The sequence below is a fragment of the Oncorhynchus masou genome, chromosome 8 (genome assembly GCF_036934945.1).
Source record: "Oncorhynchus masou masou isolate Uvic2021 chromosome 8, UVic_Omas_1.1, whole genome shotgun sequence".
Classification (NCBI taxonomy): domain Eukaryota; kingdom Metazoa; phylum Chordata; class Actinopteri; order Salmoniformes; family Salmonidae; genus Oncorhynchus; species Oncorhynchus masou.
This window is the reverse complement of record NC_088219.1, coordinates 12763016-12783872: the sequence shown is the minus strand read 5'-3', so window position 1 is coordinate 12783872 and position 20857 is coordinate 12763016. Positions and strand designations below refer to the sequence as shown.

The 20857-nt window shown below is 40.1% G+C and overlaps 1 protein-coding gene across 3 annotated transcripts in view; it reads left to right on the top strand.

Annotated features, from left to right (window-relative positions):
• Window positions 1–20857, top strand: part of camk2a (calcium/calmodulin-dependent protein kinase II alpha) — a 151963-nt gene that overhangs the window by 46054 nt on the left and 85052 nt on the right. For all 3 annotated transcript variants that reach the window (XM_064971496.1, XM_064971494.1, XM_064971495.1), the window contains exon 3: window positions 8544–8603. In XM_064971496.1, the coding sequence (XP_064827568.1) occupies window positions 8544–8603 (60 nt within the window). The remainder of the gene's footprint in view (window positions 1–8543; window positions 8604–20857) is intronic.

Genomic DNA, 20857 nt, shown 5'->3' with positions numbered 1-20857 from the left:
TGTTAATATACAGTATACTATACATATCAGTGTGTTAATATACAGTATACTATACATGTCAGTGTGTTAATATACAGTATACTATACATGTCAGTGTGTTAATATACAGTATACTATACATGTCAGTGTGTTAATATACAGTATACTATACATGTCAGTGTGTTAATATACAGTATACTATACATGGCAGTGTGTTAATATACAGTAAACTATACATGTCAGTGTGTTAATATACAGTATACTATACATGTCAGTGTGTTAATATACAGTAAACTATACATGTCAGTGTCAGTGTGTTAATATACAGTAAACTATACATGTCAGTGTCAGTGTGTTAATATACAGTATACTATACATGTCAGTGTGTTAATATACAGTAAACTATACATGTCAGTGTCAGTGTGTTAATATACAGTATACTATACATGTCAGTGTGTTAATATACAGTAAACTATACATGTCAGTGTCAGTGTGTTAATATACAGTAAACTATACATGTCAGTGTCAGTGTGTTAATATACAGTATACTATACATGTCAGTGTGTTAATATACAATATACTATACATGTCAGTGTGTTAATATACAGTATACTATACATGTTAGTGTGTTAATATACAGTATACTATACATGTCAGTGCGTTAATATACAGTATACTATACATGTCAGTGTGTTAATATACAGTATACTATACATGTCAGTGTGTTAATATACAGTAAACTATACATGTCAGTGTGTTAATATACAGTATACTATACATGTCAGTGTGTTAATATACAGTAAACTATACATGTCAGTGTGTTAATATACAGTATACTATACATGTCAGTGTGTTAATATACAGTAAACTATACATGTCAGTGTGTTAATATACAGTATACTATACATGTCAGTGTGTTAATATACAGTATACTATACATGTCAGTGTGTTAATATACAATATACTATACATGTCAGTGTGTTAATATACAGTATACTATACATGTCAGTGTGTTAATATACAGTATACTATACATGTCAGTGTGTTAATATACAGTATACTATACATGTCAGTGTGTTAATATACAGTATACTATACATGTCAGTGTGTTAATATACAGTATACTATACATGTCAGTGTGTTAATATACAGTAAACTATACATGTCAGTGTCAGTGTGTTAATATACAGTAAACTATACATGTCAGTGTCAGTGTGTTAATATACAGTATACTATACATGTCAGTGTGTTAATATACAATATACTATACATGTCAGTGTGTTAATATACAGTATACTATACATGTCAGTGTGTTAATATACAGTATACTATACATGTCAGTGTGTTAATATACAGTATACTATACATATCAGTGTGTTAATATACAGTATACTATACATGTCAGTGTGTTAATATACAGTATACTATACATGTCAGTGTGTTAATATACAGTATACTATACATGTCAGTGTGTTAATATACAGTATACTATACATGTCAGTGTGTTAATATACAGTATACTATACATGGCAGTGTGTTAATATACAGTAAACTATACATGTCAGTGTGTTAATATACAGTATACTATACATGTCAGTGTGTTAATATACAGTAAACTATACATGTCAGTGTCAGTGTGTTAATATACAGTAAACTATACATGTCAGTGTCAGTGTGTTAATATACAGTATACTATACATGTCAGTGTGTTAATATACAGTAAACTATACATGTCAGTGTCAGTGTGTTAATATACAGTAAACTATACATGTCAGTGTCAGTGTGTTAATATACAGTATACTATACATGTCAGTGTGTTAATATACAGTAAACTATACATGTCAGTGTCAGTGTGTTAATATACAGTATACTATACATGTCAGTGTGTTAATATACAGTAAACTATACATGTCAGTGTCAGTGTGTTAATATACAGTAAACTATACATGTCAGTGTCAGTGTGTTAATATACAGTATACTATACATGTCAGTGTGTTAATATACAATATACTATACATGTCAGTGTGTTAATATACAGTATACTATACATGTTAGTGTGTTAATATACAGTATACTATACATGTCAGTGCGTTAATATACAGTATACTATACATGTCAGTGTGTTAATATACAGTATACTATACATGTCAGTGTGTTAATATACAGTAAACTATACATGTCAGTGTGTTAATATACAGTATACTATACATGTCAGTGTGTTAATATACAGTAAACTATACATGTCAGTGTGTTAATATACAGTATACTATACATGTCAGTGTGTTAATATACAGTAAACTATACATGTCAGTGTGTTAATATACAGTATACTATACATGTCAGTGTGTTAATATACAGTATACTATACATGTCAGTGTGTTAATATACAGTATACTATACATGTCAGTGTGTTAATATACAGTATACTATACATGTCAGTGTGTTAATATACAGTATACTATACATGTCAGTGTCAATGTGTTAATATACAGTATACTATACATGTCAGTGTCAATGTGTTAATATACAGTATACTATACATGTCAGTGTGTTTAATATACAGTATACTATACATGTCAGTGTGTTAATATACAGTATACTATACATGTCAGTGTGTTAATATACAGTATACTATACATGTCAGTGTGTTAATATACAGTATACTATACATGTCAGTGTGTTAATATACAGTATACTATACATGTCAGTGCGTTAATATACAGTATACTATACATGCCAGTGTGTTAATATACAGTATACTATACATGTCAGTGCGTTAATATACAGTATACTATACATGTCAGTGTGTTAATATACAGTATACTATACATGTCAGTGTGTTAATATACAGTATACTATACATGTCAGTGTGTTAATATACAGTATACTATACATGTCAGTGTGTTAATATACAGTAAACTATACATGTCAGTGTGTTAATATACACTATACTATACATGTCAGTGTGTTAATATACAGTATACTATACATGTCAGTGTGTTAATATACAGTATACTATACATGTCTGTGTGTTAATATACAGTAAACTATACATGTCAGTGTGTTAATATACAGTAAACTATACATGTCAGTGTGTTAATATACAGTAAACTATACATGTCAGTGTGTTAATATACAGTATACTATACATGTCAGTGTGTTAATATACAGTATACTATACATGTCAGTGTCAGTGTGTTAATATACAGTAAACTATACATGTCAGTGTCAGTGTGTTAATATACAGTATACTATACATGTCAGTGTGTTAATATACAGTAAACTATACATGTCAGTGTCAGTGTGTTAATATACAGTATACTATACATGTCAGTGTGTTAATATACAGTAAACTATACATGTCAGTGTCAGTGTGTTAATATACAGTAAACTATACATGTCAGTGTCAGTGTGTTAATATACAGTATACTATACATGTCAGTGTGTTAATATACAATATACTATACATGTCAGTGTGTTAATATACAGTATACTATACATGTTAGTGTGTTAATATACAGTATACTATACATGTCAGTGCGTTAATATACAGTATACTATACATGTCAGTGTGTTAATATACAGTATACTATACATGTCAGTGTGTTAATATACAGTAAACTATACATGTCAGTGTGTTAATATACAGTATACTATACATGTCAGTGTGTTAATATACAGTAAACTATACATGTCAGTGTGTTAATATACAGTATACTATACATGTCAGTGTGTTAATATACAGTAAACTATACATGTCAGTGTGTTAATATACAGTATACTATACATGTCAGTGTGTTAATATACAGTATACTATACATGTCAGTGTGTTAATATACAATATACTATACATGTCAGTGTGTTAATATACAGTATACTATACATGTCAGTGTGTTAATATACAGTATACTATACATGTCAGTGTGTTAATATACAGTATACTATACATGTCAGTGTGTTAATATACAGTATACTATACATGTCAGTGTGTTAATATACAGTATACTATACATGTCAGTGTGTTAATATACAGTAAACTATACATGTCAGTGTCAGTGTGTTAATATACAGTAAACTATACATGTCAGTGTCAGTGTGTTAATATACAGTATACTATACATGTCAGTGTGTTAATATACAATATACTATACATGTCAGTGTGTTAATATACAGTATACTATACATGTCAGTGTGTTAATATACAGTATACTATACATGTCAGTGTGTTAATATACAGTATACTATACATATCAGTGTGTTAATATACAGTATACTATACATGTCAGTGTGTTAATATACAGTATACTATACATGTCAGTGTGTTAATATACAGTATACTATACATGTCAGTGTGTTAATATACAGTATACTATACATGTCAGTGTGTTAATATACAGTATACTATACATGGCAGTGTGTTAATATACAGTAAACTATACATGTCAGTGTGTTAATATACAGTATACTATACATGTCAGTGTGTTAATATACAGTAAACTATACATGTCAGTGTCAGTGTGTTAATATACAGTAAACTATACATGTCAGTGTCAGTGTGTTAATATACAGTATACTATACATGTCAGTGTGTTAATATACAGTAAACTATACATGTCAGTGTCAGTGTGTTAATATACAGTAAACTATACATGTCAGTGTCAGTGTGTTAATATACAGTATACTATACATGTCAGTGTGTTAATATACAGTAAACTATACATGTCAGTGTCAGTGTGTTAATATACAGTATACTATACATGTCAGTGTGTTAATATACAGTAAACTATACATGTCAGTGTCAGTGTGTTAATATACAGTAAACTATACATGTCAGTGTCAGTGTGTTAATATACAGTATACTATACATGTCAGTGTGTTAATATACAATATACTATACATGTCAGTGTGTTAATATACAGTATACTATACATGTTAGTGTGTTAATATACAGTATACTATACATGTCAGTGCGTTAATATACAGTATACTATACATGTCAGTGTGTTAATATACAGTATACTATACATGTCAGTGTGTTAATATACAGTAAACTATACATGTCAGTGTGTTAATATACAGTATACTATACATGTCAGTGTGTTAATATACAGTAAACTATACATGTCAGTGTGTTAATATACAGTATACTATACATGTCAGTGTGTTAATATACAGTAAACTATACATGTCAGTGTGTTAATATACAGTATACTATACATGTCAGTGTGTTAATATACAGTATACTATACATGTCAGTGTGTTAATATACAGTATACTATACATGTCAGTGTGTTAATATACAGTATACTATACATGTCAGTGTGTTAATATACAGTATACTATACATGTCAGTGTCAATGTGTTAATATACAGTATACTATACATGTCAGTGTCAATGTGTTAATATACAGTATACTATACATGTCAGTGTGTTAATATACAGTATACTATACATGTCAGTGTGTTAATATACAGTATACTATACATGTCAGTGTGTTAATATACAGTATACTATACATGTCAGTGTGTTAATATACAGTATACTATACATGTCTGTGTGTTAATATACAGTAAACTATACATGTCAGTGTGTTAATATACAGTAAACTATACATGTCAGTGTGTTAATATACAGTAAACTATACATGTCAGTGTGTTAATATACAGTATACTATACATGTCAGTGTGTTAATATACAGTATACTATACATGTCAGTGTGTTAATATACAGTAAACTATACATGTCAGTGTGTTAATATACAGTATACTATACATGTCAGTGTGTTAATATACAGTAAACTATACATGTCAGTGTGTTAATATACAGTATACTATACATGTCAGTGTGTTAATATACAGTATACTATACATGTCAGTGTGTTAATATACAGTAAACTATACATGTCAGTGTCAGTGTGTTAATATACAGTAAACTATACATGTCAGTGTCAGTGTGTTAATATACAGTATACTATACATGTCAGTGTGTTAATATACAATATACTATACATGTCAGTGTGTTAATATACAGTATACTATACATGTCAGTGTGTTAATATACAGTATACTATACATGTCAGTGTGTTAATATACAGTATACTATACATATCAGTGTGTTAATATACAGTATACTATACATGTCAGTGTGTTAATATACAGTATACTATACATGTCAGTGTGTTAATATACAGTATACTATACATGTCAGTGTGTTAATATACAGTATACTATACATGGCAGTGTGTTAATATACAGTAAACTATACATGTCAGTGTGTTAATATACAGTATACTATACATGTCAGTGTGTTAATATACAGTATACTATACATGTCAGTGTGTTAATATACAGTATACTATACATGTCAGTGTCAATGTGTTAATCAATGTATTAATGCAGTGAGCATCAATGATACTGTACAAAGTTACACTAATACAACGTATTGGACATTCATTATAATACATTTAAAAGCCATTTAAGGCTACAGACCTGTGTTTTGTTATTGCATTGAAACGCAGAGGGGTCTATTATTCTACGGTGTATGTCATTTCCTGTTTGATTGTCATTGTGTAATATGTGATTGGAAAATGTTTTTGTAAGGCTCATTGTGGTATCACACTATCCTGGTGTATTGCCCTTGACTTGTGTTCTGTGCTCAGTGCTGTTGACGCTTCATTTGTCTTTCATTATACCCCTGTTGGAGGATTTACACAGGGCCGCATGAACTCCATTTCTCCCTCTGTATTTTTACTCAGCTATATCTTATAATTCTAGTCCTGGTGTATTCTGCCGGGTTGCTTAGCAACACAATTGTTAAAGTCCAGAGCATATCTTTGCGTATACATTACAGTGGATGGCGTACAGTACAGGAAGGCTGTAGGGACGGAGGAGGAGATTGGCACACGCTTAAAAGCTGGTACGACGGCAAATATTCTGGGTGCAAGGAAAGAACGAGATTATATTTGTTTCATTTTGTATATGTGTAATGGTGCAGTGGAGGCTGGTGAGAGGAGGACGGCTCATAATAATGTCTGGAACGGAGCAAATGAAATGGCATCAAAAACATTGAAACTATGAGTTTGATGTATTTGATACCATTCCACCTATTCCACTCCAGCCATTACCACGATACCGTCCTCCCCAATTAAGGTGCCACCAGCCCCCTGTGGTATGGTGATACTGCCGAAACAGTACTTACTGATAATGATAAATGCTGCTGCTACACAGCAGATGGGTTTTTGTGGAGCTACTGCTCACACAAGAAAAGCCTGGATGATGGAGGAGGCTTGGTTTATCTCATCTCCGATGCAATCATGAACTTGATCAAGGGGCAATGGCTTTTTACTGTAAGACTGATACACTCCTCATGATTGGTGAAGGAGAATGAGAATGAGCTGTACAGACTGAGCAGACAGTGAAAGAGATTGAGATGTGCAGATTAAGCAGACAGTGAAGGAGTGTATGAACAGAGGGGTAGATATTAGGAGGAAAAAGGGGGTCTCCCCTGCCAATTTGGGTCACTTATTAATACTGCAGAAAGCCCTCTGTTCTCAGACAGAAAGAGAGCATTTATTTGGCAAAGCAGCATTGTTATCTTGCTGACTGCCCGCCATCTCACTTTCATTACTGGGGAGAGTAGCTTGTGTCAATGTGACCTCTCTCTCCTCCTCAACCTCCTCCCTCTGTACCATGCCTACCATCACCCTTTCACCTTCCTTCCTTCCTTCCTTCCTTCCTTCCTTCCTTCCTTCCTTCCTTCCTTCCTTCCTTCCTTCCTTCCTTCCTTCCTTCCTTCCTTCCTTCCTTCCTTCCTTCCTTCCTTCCTTCCTTCCTTCCTTCCTCCCTCCCTCCCTCCCTCCCTCTCTTCCTTCCTTCCTGCCTTCCTTCCTTCCTTCCTTCCTTCCTTCCTTCCTTCCTTCCTCCCTCCCTCCCTCCCTCCCTCCCTCCCTTCCTTCCTTCCTTCCTTCCTTCCTTCCTTCCTTCCTTCCTTCCTTTCCCTCCCTACCACCCACCCTCATCCCGCATTACCACCCACCTTCATCCCTCCCTACCACCCACCTTCATCCCTCCCTACCACCCACCCTTATCCCTCCCTACCACCCCTGTAGGTATGAAAAATATATTTCAAAATCATTTGATGAATCAGTGAATTTGGCCTTTACTGCTATAGCCCATAGAAACGCATTGAATAACACATTTGTACATGGCATAACAGACAGTCAAAAAAATCTATCATAAGGAATAAGGTTTTTAAGTATCGTTTTGAATTGTCATCCAATTTGGAATTCTAGGTTGGATACTCAGGCATCTTTCTAGAGCTATCTTAATTTGATCAATCTGTTGTCACAGGGAACTTTCGTGCACAGCAGGAAATGCTAATTGGAGTGTACTCAATGTTTAGAAAGGCCCCAACAAGCCCATACAAAAATGTCCAATAATAATAATAATTCACATTTCCTGTCACTGCAGAATTATTTTCCTGCTGTGAGAAGCAGGGTCAAATTAAGGTAGCACACCTGTAATGTTTCCTGCGTCGTGAAACTATCTGCGTGTTTGGCTTCCAGATCACCAGAAGCTGGACAGAGAGGCCAGGATCTGCCGACTGCTGAAGCACTCCAATATCGGTGAGTTCTGTAGCAGACCGATCAGGTCATGCAGGCTTCCTCATCCTACTCCCACTCTTTCAGTATGTATCATAAGCTCTATGGCAAATACAGACTGGAAACACACAAAAACTACTATGATCCATCAAAATGTGTTCTATTTATTTTCATTATTGATTGGCTTGATTCCACAATATCAGTTTTCCTTTGTGTCACATTACACACATTCTTTCACACTACCTATGAAGTAGTTCAGATTGGGACACTTCAGAAATATACCTCACTAGCCTTGGGTCAGATTGTCTTGAGAGCATAGTAAACTTTCAGTTCACTATAGTACAGTATTGATGTCATCTACTTCCATTGACCTGAATCATGCACCCAGTGAAAGTGCAACAGTCATCCAGAGAGATAGAAAGCTAGCTCGTTATTGTGGTTCCTGAGTGTACATCTGGCACCATCAGACCACAGTGTGTAATTTACTGATTAACAGGCTGAGAAGCACTTTTCTACTTTTCTTAGCCCCACACGTGTTTAATAATGCATCCCACTCGCTGCCACGGACAAGAGCAGCTGCATTATTAATCCAAAGATATTTTCATCTGTGTTTGAGATGTGAGAGAGAGAGAGAGAGAGAGAGAGAGAGAGAGAGAGAGAGAGAGAGAGAGAGAGAGCACGGCTCAACTGTATGTCTAAACCAGCCTCTGAGTGGTCAGAGAGAGAACTAATACAATTGTGACCTATGGATGCCCTCGGGGCAGGTTGTATGCTGCTTTGTGATTTGTCAGGGATAGAGAGAGGATAGAGAGAGCATAGAGAGAGGATAGAGAGATGATATAGAGAGGGGGATATAGAGAGGATAGAGAGAGGATAGAGAGTGGATAGAGAGAGGATATAGAGAGGATAGAGAGTGGATAGAGAGTGGATAGAGAGAGGATAGAGAGAGGATATAAAGGGATAGAGAGAATAGAGAGAGGATAGATGATAGAGAGAGTAGAGAGGAGAGAGGATAGAGAGAAGATAGAGGTTAAAGCGAGGATATAGAGAGGATAGAGAGAGAATAGAGAGAGAATAAAGAGAAGATATAAAGAGGATTGAGAGAGGAGAGGATAGAGCGAAGATAGAGAGAGGATAGAGAGAGGATATAGAGAAGATTGAGAGAGGGATAGAGATGATATAGAGAGGATAGAGAGAGGGGAGAGAAAGGAGAGAGACAGGATAGAGAGAGGATATAGAAAAGGATAGAGAGATGATAGAGTGAGGATAGGGAGTGGATAGATAGATGATTAAGAGGGGGATAGAGAGAGGGATATAGAGAAAAGGATAGAGAGTGATAGAGAGGATATAGAGAGCATAGAGAGAGGGAAGAGATGATATAGAGAGGATAGGTAGATTATATAGACAGGGGGATATAGAGAGAGGATAGAGGATAGAGAGAGAGGATAGAGAGAGGGTTATAGAGAGGATAGAGAGATGATAGAGAGGATTCGGATAGGGAACCAACCATGCCCACACCCCATATAGGCCCCTTCAGATCAGGTCTATGCCCCCCCCCCCCACCTATGCTCAGGCTGTGAGAAGGCAAACAGTCCCAGCCCCAACTCTTACACTAGCCCAAGCCAATGGCATGTACCAGATGCTCAGCAGGCTCTGCTCACATTTACTGGTCTGAGTCCAAACCACACAACCAACAACATTGGACACTTTATGGAACACAAAGCCTTCACTATCTCATCCTGGAATATCCAAGGCCTGAGGTCATCTGCCTTTGGCCTAAAGAGAAGGAACCTGGACTGCACCACATAAATAAGAAATACAGACATTGTCATCCTACAAGAAACATGGTATAGAGGAAATGGACCCACTGGTTGCCCTCTAGGTTACAGAGAGATGGTAGTCCCATCCACCAAACTACCAGGTGTGAAACAGGGAAGAGACTCAGGGGGTATGCTAATTTTGTATAGAGCAGTCTTAACCCACTCTATTAAATGAGGAACATTTAATAGAGGCCGGGGCGCATGCGCGCTGACATGGTCGCCAGGTGTACGGTGTTTCCTCCGACACATTGGTGTGGCTGGCTTCCGGGTTAAGCGGTGTGGCGAGGTCAGTACAGGTACATCAAAACTGGGACCGAGAGACTGAAAACAGCTTCTATCTCAAGGCCATCAGACTGTTAAACAGCCATTGCTAGCATTGAGTGGCTACTGCCAACATACTGACTCAACTCCAGCCACATCAATAATAAAAAATGGATGTAAAAAATGTATCACTAGTCACTTTAAACAATGCCACTTTATATAATGTTTACATACCCTACATTACTCATCTCATATGTATATACTGTACTCTATACCATCTATTGCATCTTGCCTATGCCGTACGGCCATCTCTCATATATTTATATGTACATATTCTTATTCATTCTTTTACACTTGTTTGTATAAGGTAGTTGTTGTGAAATTGTTAGATTACTTGTTAGATATTACTGTGCGGTCGGAACTAGAAGCACAAGCATTTCGCTACACTCACATTAACATCTGCTAACCATGTGTATGTGACCAATAAAATGTGATTTGATTTGGCTTGGTTGGGTGATGTTTTGGAGGACACACAGCTCTCGACCTTTGCCTCTCCACAGCTCTCGACCTTTGCCTCTCCCGAATCTGTACGGGAGTTGCAGCGATGAGACAAAACTAACTACCAATTGACTACCACGAAAATTGGGGAGAAAAGGGGCAAAAGTTCAAAAATAACAAGTAAAACACCTACCTGGAGGTGACAGAATTCCCTCCCCCATATGGCCTCCAAGGCACAACTACGACAACATAACCAACAAAAACGGGTCACAACTCCTGCAGCTCTGTCGCACGCTGGGTATGTACATAGTCAATGGTAGGCTTCGAGGGGACTCCTACGGTAGGTACACCTATAACTCATCTCTTGGCAGTAGACTACTTTGTCACTGACCTCAACCCAGAGTCTCTCAGAGCGTTCACAGTCATCCCACAAACACTCCAATCAGATCACAGCAAAATCACAGTATACTTGAACAGAGCAATACTCAATTATGAAGCATCAAAGCCAAAGGAACTGAATAATATTAAGAAATGCTATAAATGGAAGGAAAGTAGTGTGGAAATTTACCAAAAAACAATAAGGCAACAACAAATTCAATCCCTTTTAGACATCTTTCTGGACAAAACGATTCACTGTAATAGTGAAGATGTAAACTTGGCAGTAGAAAACCTAAACAGTATATTTGACCTCTCAGCTTCCCTATCAAATCAAAAAATGTTAGGCAGAACAATGACAAATGATTTGATGAAGAATGCAAAAACCTAAGAAAGAAATTGAGAAACCTATCCAACCACAAACATAGAGACCCAGAAAACCTGAGCCTCTGCCTTCACTATGGTGAATCACTAAAACAATACTGAAATACACTACCGAAAAAGAAGGAACATCACGTCCGAAATCTGCTCAATGTAATTGAAGAATCCATAGACTCTAACCACGTCTGGGAAAATTGGAAAACACTAAACAAACAACAACACAAATAATTATTTATCCAAAACGGATAAGAAGAAACAGCAAAAACATATATATGATCAAATACTGTAACAAATGTTGTCGGGAGAAGGAGGTGAGGACCAAGGTGCAGCATTGTACGTGTTCATTTTTATTTATGTCACGTGACCGTACCCCCCCCCTAAAGGTGCGCAAAACTGGAACCTATAGGGGAGGGTCTGGGTGGGCATTTCACCGCGGTGGCGGCTCTGGTGTGGGACGTAGAGCCCACTCAACCTTAGTCTTGGCCCACTTAGGTGGCGCCTCTGGAGTGGCGACCCTCACCGCCGACCCCGAACTGGGGAGTCTTACAGCGGGCCCTGAATAGGAGGGAGACTCTGGCGGCGCCGGACAGGTGGGAGACTCTGGCGGCTCCGGACTGACGGGCGGCTCTGGCGGCTCCGGACAGACGGGCGGCTCTGGCGGCTCCGGACTGACGAGCGGCTCTGGCGGCTCCAGACTGACGAGCGGCTCTGGCGGCTCCAGACTGACGGGCGGCTCTGGCGGCTCCGGACTGACGAGCGGCTCTGGCGGCTCCAGACTGACGAGCGGCTCTGGCGGCTCCAGACTGACGAGCGGCTCTGGCGGCCCCAGACTGACGGGCGGCTCTGGCGGCTCCGGACAGATGGGTGGCTCTGGCGGCTCCGGACAGGAGGGAGACTTGATTCTGGGAGCAGGCACAGGACGCACCAGGCTGGGGAGACCTACAGGTGGCCTCTTCCTTGGCCGAGGCACCGGATGCACAGGGCCGTGGAGGCGCACTGGAGGTCTTGAGCAACAAGCCTGCACAACCTGTCCTGGATGGATACCCCCTGTAGCCCGTAAGTGCGGAGAGTTGGAACAGGTCGCACTGGGCTGTGCTGGCGAACCGGGGACACCGTGCGTAGGGCTGGTGCAGTATAACCCCGCCCGAGGAAACGCACCGGAGACCAGATGCGCTGAGCCGGCATCATCCCTCCTGTCTCGATGCCCACTTTAGCCCGGCCGATTCGAGGAGCTGCGATGTAGCGCACCGGGATATGCATGTGCACTGGGGACACCGTGCGCTTCACCGCTACCTAAGTATGGTTCTCAATCAGAGACAACAATTGACAGCTGCCTCTGATTGGTAACCATACCAGGCCAAACACATAGAAATACAAAACAGAACAAAACATAGAATGAAAAACATAGAATGCCCGCCCCGACTCACGCCCTGACCAAACCAAAATAGAGACATAAAAAAGGAACGAAGGTCAGGACGTGACAAATACAAATCTTAGAATCAACTATTAAAGACTACCAAAACCCACTGTATTCTCCAATTACATTGAATGAACTACAGGACAAAATACAAATCCTCCTTCCCCAAAAGCCTGTGGTGTTGATTGTATCCTAAATTAAATGATAAAATAAACAGACCACAAATTCCAATTGGCTACACTTAAACTCTTTAACATCATCCTTAGCTCTGGCATCTTCCCCAATATTTGGAACCAAGGACTGATCATCCCAAAATTTGACCCCAATAACAACCGTGGGATATGCGTCAACAGCAACCTTGGGAAAATCCTCTGAATTATCATTAACAGCAGACTCGTACATTTCCTCAGTGAAAACAATGTACTGAGCAAATGTCAAATTGGCTTTTTACTAAATTACCATACAACAGACCACGTATTCACCCTTCACACCCAAATTGACAAAGAAACAAACCAAAGCAAAGGCAAATTCTTAAGATTTTTGTGGTTAAAATGGGCAAAAAACACATTTCTTTCCACAAGGCCGTGGGATGAGACATGGATGCAGCTTAAGCCCCACCCTCTTCAACATATATATCAACGATTTGGCGAGGGCACTACAACAGTCTGCAGCATCCGGCCTCACCCTACTAGAGTCTGAAGTCAAATGTCTACTGTTTACCAACGATCTGGTGTTTATGTCCCCAACCAAGGAGGAGGAGGGCCTACAGCAGCACCTAGATCTTCTACACAGATTCTGTCAGACCTGGGCCCTGACAGTAAATCTCAGTAAGACAAAAATAATGTTCCAAAAAAGGTCCAGTTGCAAGGACCACAAATACAAATACCACCTAGACACCATTTCCCTAGAGCACACAAAAAACTATACATACCTCAGCCTAAACATCAGCGCCACAGGTAACTTCCACAAAGCTGTGAACGATCTGAGAGACAAGGCAAGAAGGGCCTTCTATGTCATCAAAAGGAACATAAAATTTGACATACCAATTATGATCTGGCTAAAAATACTTGAATCAGTTATAGAACCCATTGCCCTTTATGGTTGTATGGTCAGGGGTCTGCTCACCAACAAAGAATTCACAAAATGGGACAAACACCAAATTGAGACTCTGCATGCAGAATTATGCAAAAATATCCAACGTAAAACACCAAAATAATGCATGCAGAGCAGAATTAGGCTGATACCCGCTAATGATCAAATCCCAGAAAAGAGCCATTAAATTCTACAAGCGATTCCCAGACCTTCCATAACAAAGTCATCACCTACAGAGAGATCAACCTGGAAGAGTCCACTGGAAACAACCAACAACAAAAACTGAGCAAACTGGAATTTTATTTGCCCCTAAACAGAGAGTACACTGTGGTAGAATACTTGACCACTGTGACTGACCCAAATGTAAGGAAAGCTTTGACTATGTACAGACTCAGTGAGCATAGCCTTGCTATTGAGAAAGGCCGCCGTAGGCCGACCTGGCTCTCAAGAGAAGACAGGCTATGTGCACACTGCTCACAAAATGAGGTTGAAACTGAGCTGCACTTCCTAACCTCCTGCCAAATGTATGACCATATTAGAGGCACATATTTCCCTCAGATTACACAGACCCACAAAAAAAATTAAAACCAAACCCAATTTTGATAAACTCGTATATCTATTGTGTGAAATTCCACAGTGTGAAATCACAGCAGCAAGATGTGTAACCTGTTGCTACAAGAAAAGGTCAACCAGTGAAGAACAAACACCATTGTAAATACAACCCATATTTACGTTTATTTATTTTCCCTTTTGTACTTTAACAATTTGCACATAATATGATGTGAAATGTCTTTATTATTTTGGAACTTTTGGAAGTGTAATGTTTACTGTTCATTTGTTTGTTTATTTTCTATTTCACTTGCTTTGGCAATGTAAACATATGTTTCCCATGCCAATAGAGCCTTTAAATTGAATTGAAATTGAATTGATAGGGAGAGGGAGAGGGAGAGGGAGAGGGAGAGGGAGAGGAAGAGGGAGAGGGAGAGGGAGAGGGAGAGGAAGAGGGAGAGGGAGAGGGAGAGGAAGAGGGAGAGGGAGAGGTAGAGGAAGAGGGAGAGGGAGAGGGAGAGGGAGAGGGAGAGGGAGAGGGAGAGGGAGAGGGAGAGGGAGAGGAGAAGAATAGAGAGAGGGATAGAGGGAGGATAGAGAGAGGATAGAGATAGGGAGAGGATGGGAGAGGGGATAGAGATAGAATAGGGATAGAGAGAGGGACAGAAAGAGGAGAGATGGATATAGAGATGATAGGGATAGGGAGAGGATAGAGAGAGAGAGAGAGAGAGAGAGAGAGAGAGAGAGAGAGTGGGATAGAGAAAAGATAGAGAGAGGATAGAGATAGGGAGAGGAATAGAGAGAGGGATAGAGAGAGAATATGGATAGAGAGAGGATGTAGAGCGGGAGAGGGATAGAGAGAGGAGAGGAATAGAGAGAGGGATAGAGAGAGAATAGGGATAGAGAGAGGATGTAGAGAGGGAGAGGAATAGAGAGGGGAGAGGAATAGAGAGAGGGATAGAGAGAGAATAGGGATAGAGAGAGGATGTAGAGAGGGAGAGGAATAGAGAGAGGGATAGAGAGAGAAAAGGGATAGAGAGAGGATGTAGAGAGGGAGAGGGATAGAGAGAGGAGAGGAATAGAGAGGGATAGAGAGAGAATAGGGATAGAGAGAGGATGTAGAGAGGAGAGGAATAGAGAGGGGAGAGGAATAGAGAGAGGGATAGAGAGAGAATAGGGATAGAGAGAGGATGTAGAGAGGGAGAGGGATAGAGAGAGGAGAGGAATAGAGAGAGGGATAGAGAGAGAATAGGGATAGAGAGAGGATGTAGAGAGGGAGAGGGATAGAGAGAGGAGAGGAATAGAGAGAGGGATAGAGAGAGAATAGGGATAGAGAGAGGATGTAGAGAGGGAGAGGGATAGAGAGAGGAGAGGAATAGAGAGAGGGATAGAGAGAGAATATGGATAGAGAGAGGATGTAGAGAGGGAGAGGAATAGAGAGAGGGATAGAGAGAGAAAAGGGATAGAGAGAGGATGTAGAGAGGGAGAGGGATAGAGAGAGGAGAGGAATAGAGAGAGGGATAGAGAGAGAATAGGGATAGAGAGAGGATGTAGAGAGGGAGAGGGATAGAGAGAGGAGAGGAATAGAGAGAGGGATAGAGAGAGAATAGGGATAGAGAGAGGATGTAGAGAGGGAGAGGGATAGAGAGAGGAGAGGAATAGAGAGGGATAGAGAGAGAAAAGGGATAGAGAGAGGATGTAGAGAGGGAGAGGGATAGAGAGAGGAGAGGAATAGAGAGAGGGATAGAGAGAGAAAAGGGATAGAGAGAGGATGTAGAGAGGGAGAGGGATAGAGAGAGGAGAGGAATAGAGAGAGGGATAGAGAGAGAAAAGGGATAGAGAGAGGATGTAGAGAGGGAGAGGGACAGAGAGAGGAGAGGAATAGAGAGAGGGATAGAGAGAGAAAAGGGATAGAGAGAGGATGTAGAGAGGGAGAGGGATAGAGAGAGGAGAGGAATAGAGAGAGGGATAGAGAGAGAATAGGGATAGAGAGAGGATGTAGAGAGGGAGAGGGATAGAGAGAGGAGAGGAATAGAGAGAGGGATAGAGAGAGAAAAGGGATAGAGAAAGGATGTAGAGAGGGAGAGGGATAGAGAGAGGAGAGGAATAGAGAGAGGGATAGAGAGAGAAAAGGGATAGAGAGAGGATGTAGAGAGGGAGAGGGATAGAGAGAGGAGAGGAATAGAGAGAGGGATAGAGAGAGAAAAGGGATAGAGAGAGGATGTAGAGAGGGAGAGGGATAGAGAGAGGAGAGGAATAGAGAGAGGGATAGAGAGAGGAGAGGAATAGAGAGAGGGATAGAGAGAGGAGAGGAATAGAGAGAGGGATAGAGAGAGGAGAGGAATAGAGAGAGGGATAGAGAGAGGAGAGGAATAGAGAGAGGGATAGAGAGAGGAGAGGAATAGAGAGAGGGATAGAGAGAGGAGAGGAATAGAGAGAGGGATAGAGAGAGGAGAGGAATAGAGAGAGGGATAGAGAGAGAAAAGGGATAGAGAGAGGATGTAGAGAGGGAGAGGGATAGAGAGAGGAGAGGAATAGAGAGAGGGATAGAGAGAGAAAAGGGATAGAGAGAGGATGTAGAGAGGGAGAGGTATAGAGAGAGGGATAGAGAGAGGATGTAGAGAGGGAGAGGAATAGAGAGAGGGATAGAGAGAGAAAAGGGATAGAGAGAGGATAGAGAGAGAAAAGGGATAGAGAGAGGATAGAGAGAGAAAAGGGATAGAGAGAGGATGTAGAGGGAGAGGAATAGAGAGAGGGATAGAGAGAGAATAGGGATAGAGAGAGGATGTAGAGAGGGAGAGGGATAGAGAGAGGAGAGGAATAGAGAGAGGGATAGAGAGAGAAAAGGGATAGAGAGAGGAGAGGGATAGAGAGAGGGATAGAGAGAGGAGAGGAATAGAGAGAGGGATAGAGAGAGAAAAGGAATAGAGAGAGGATGTAGAGAGGGAGAGGGATAGAGAGAGGAGAGGAATAGAGAGAGGGATAGAGAGAGAAAAGGGATAGAGAGAGGATGTAGAGAGGGAGAGGGATAGAGAGAGGAGAGGAATAGAGAGAGGGATAGAGAGAGAAAAGGGATAGAGAGAGGATGTAGAGAGGGAGAGGGATAGAGAGAGGAGAGGAATAGAGAGAGGGATAGATAGAGAATATGGATAGAGAGAGGATGTAGAGAGAGGAGAGGGATAGAGAGAGGAGAGGGATAGAGAGAGAAAAGGGATAGAGAGAGGATGTAGAGAGGGAGAGGGATAGAGAGAGAAAAGGGATAGAGAGAGGATGTAGAGAGGGAGAGGGATAGAGAGAGAAAAGGGATAGAGAGAGGAGAGGGATAGAGAGAGGAGAGGAATAGAGAGAGGATGTAGAGAGAGAAAAGGGATAGAGAGAGAAAAGGGATAGAGAGAGGAATAGAGAGGGATAGAGAGAGAAAAGGGATAGAGAGAGATGTAGAGAGAAAAGGGATAGAGAGAGAATTGGGATAGAGAGAGAAAAGGGATAGAGAGAGAAAAGGGATAGAGAGAGGATGTAGAGAGAGAAAAGGGATAGAGAGAGAAAAGGGATAGAGAGAGAAAAGGGATAGAGAGAGAAAAGGGATAGAGAGAGGATGTAGAGAGAGAAAAGGGATAGAGAGAGAAAAGGGATAGAGAGAGAAAAGGGATAGAGAGAGAAAAGGGATAGAGAGAGGATGTAGAGAGAGAAAAGGGATAGAGAGAGAAAAGGGATAGAGAGAGAAAAGAGATAGAGAGAGAAAAGGGATAGAGAGAGAAAAGGGATAGAGAGAGAAAAGAGATAGAGAGAGAAAAGGGATAGAGAGAGAAAAGGGATAGAGAGAGAAAAGAGATAGAGAGAGAAAAGGGATAGAGAGAGAAAAGGGATAGAGAGAGAAAAGGGATAGAGAGAGGGATAGAGAGAGGAGAGGAATAGAGAGAGGGATAGAGAGAGAAAAGGAATAGAGAGAGGATGTAGAGAGGGAGAGGGATAGAGAGAGGAGAGGAATAGAGAGAGGGATAGAGAGAGAAAAGGGATAGAGAGAGGATGTAGAGAGGGAGAGGGATAGAGAGAGGAGAGGAATAGAGAGAGGGATAGATAGAGAATATGGATAGAGAGAGGATGTAGAGAGAGGAGAGGAATAGAGAGAGGGATAGATAGAGAATATGGATAGAGAGAGGATGTAGAGAGAGGAGAGGGATAGAGAGAGGAGAGGGATAGAGAGAGAAAAGGGATAGAGAGAGGATGTAGAGAGGGAGAGGGATAGAGAGAGAAAAGGGATAGAGAGGATGTAGAGAGGGAGAGGGATAGAGAGAGAAAAGGGATAGAGAGAGGAGAGGGATAGAGAGAGGAGAGGAATAGAGAGAGGATGTAGAGAGAGAAAAGGGATAGAGAGAGAAAAGGGATAGAGAGAGGAATAGAGAGGGATAGAGAGAGAAAAGGGATAGAGAGAGGATGTAGAGAGAGAAAAGGGATAGAGAGAGAAAAGGGATAGAGAGAGAAAAGGGATAGAGAGAGAAAAGGGATAGAGAGAGGATGTAGAGAGAGAAAAGGGATAGAGAGAGAAAAGGGATAGAGAGAGAAAAGAGATAGAGAGAGAAAAGGGATAGAGAGAGGATGTAGAGAGAGAAAAGGGATAGAGAGAGAAAAGGGATAGAGAGAGAAAAGGGATAGAGAGAGAAAAGGGATAGAGAGGGATGTAGAGAGAGAAAAGGGATAGAGAGAGAAAAGGGATAGAGAGAAAAAGAGATAGAGAGAGAAAAGGGATAGAGAGAGAAAAGGGATAGAGAGAGAAAAGAGATAGAGAGAGAAAAGGGATAGAGAGAGAAAAGGGATAGAGAGAGAAAAGGGATAGAGAGAGAAAAGGGATAGAGAGAGAAAAGGGATAGAGAGAGAAAAGGGATAGAGAGAGAAAAGGGATAGAGAGAGGGATAGAGAGAGGAGAGGAATAGAGAGAGGATAGAGAGAAAAAGGAATAGAGAGAGAAAAGGGATAGAGAGAGAAAAGAGATAGAGAGAGAAAAGGGATAGAGAGAGAAAAGGGATAGAGAGAGAAAAGAGATAGAGAGAGAAAAGGGATAGAGAGAGAAAAGGGATAGAGAGAAAAAGGGATAGAGAGAGAAAAGGGATAGAGAGAGAAAAGGGATAGAGAGAGAAAAGGGATAGAGAGAGAAAAGGGATAGAGAGAAAAAGGGATAGAGAGAGAAAAGGGATAGAGAGGGGATAGAGAGGGAGAGGAATAGAGAGAGGGATAGAGAGAGAAAAGGAATAGAGAGAGAAAAGGGATAGAGAGAGAAAAGAGATAGAGAGAGAAAAGGGATAGAGAGAGAAAAGGGATAGAGAGAGAAAAGAGATAGAGAGAGAAAAGGGATAGAGAGAGAAAAGGGATAGAGAGAGAAAAGGGATAGAGAGAGAAAAGGGATAGAGAGAGGGATAGAGAGAGAAAAGGGATAGAGAGAGGGATAGAGAGAGGAGAGGAATAGAGAGAGGGATAGAGAGAGAAAAGGAATAGAGAGAGAAAAGGGATAGAGAGAGAAAAGAGATAGAGAGAGAAAAGGGATAGAGAGAGAAAAGGGATAGAGAGAGAAAAGAGATAGAGAGAGAAAAGGGATAGAGAGAGAAAAGGGATAGAGAGAGAAAAGGGATAGAGAGAGAAAAGGGATAGAGAGAGGGATAGAGAGAGAAAAGGGATAGAGAGAGAAAAGGGATAGAGAGAGGATGTAGAGAGGGAGAGGGATAGAGAGAGGAGAGGAATAGAGAGAGGGATAGAGAGAGAAAAGGGATAGAGAGAGGATGTAGAGAGGGAGAGGGATAGAGAGAGGAGAGGAATAGAGAGAGGGATAGATAGAGAATATGGATAGAGAGAGGATGTAGAGAGAGGAGAGGGATAGAGAGAGGAGAGGGATA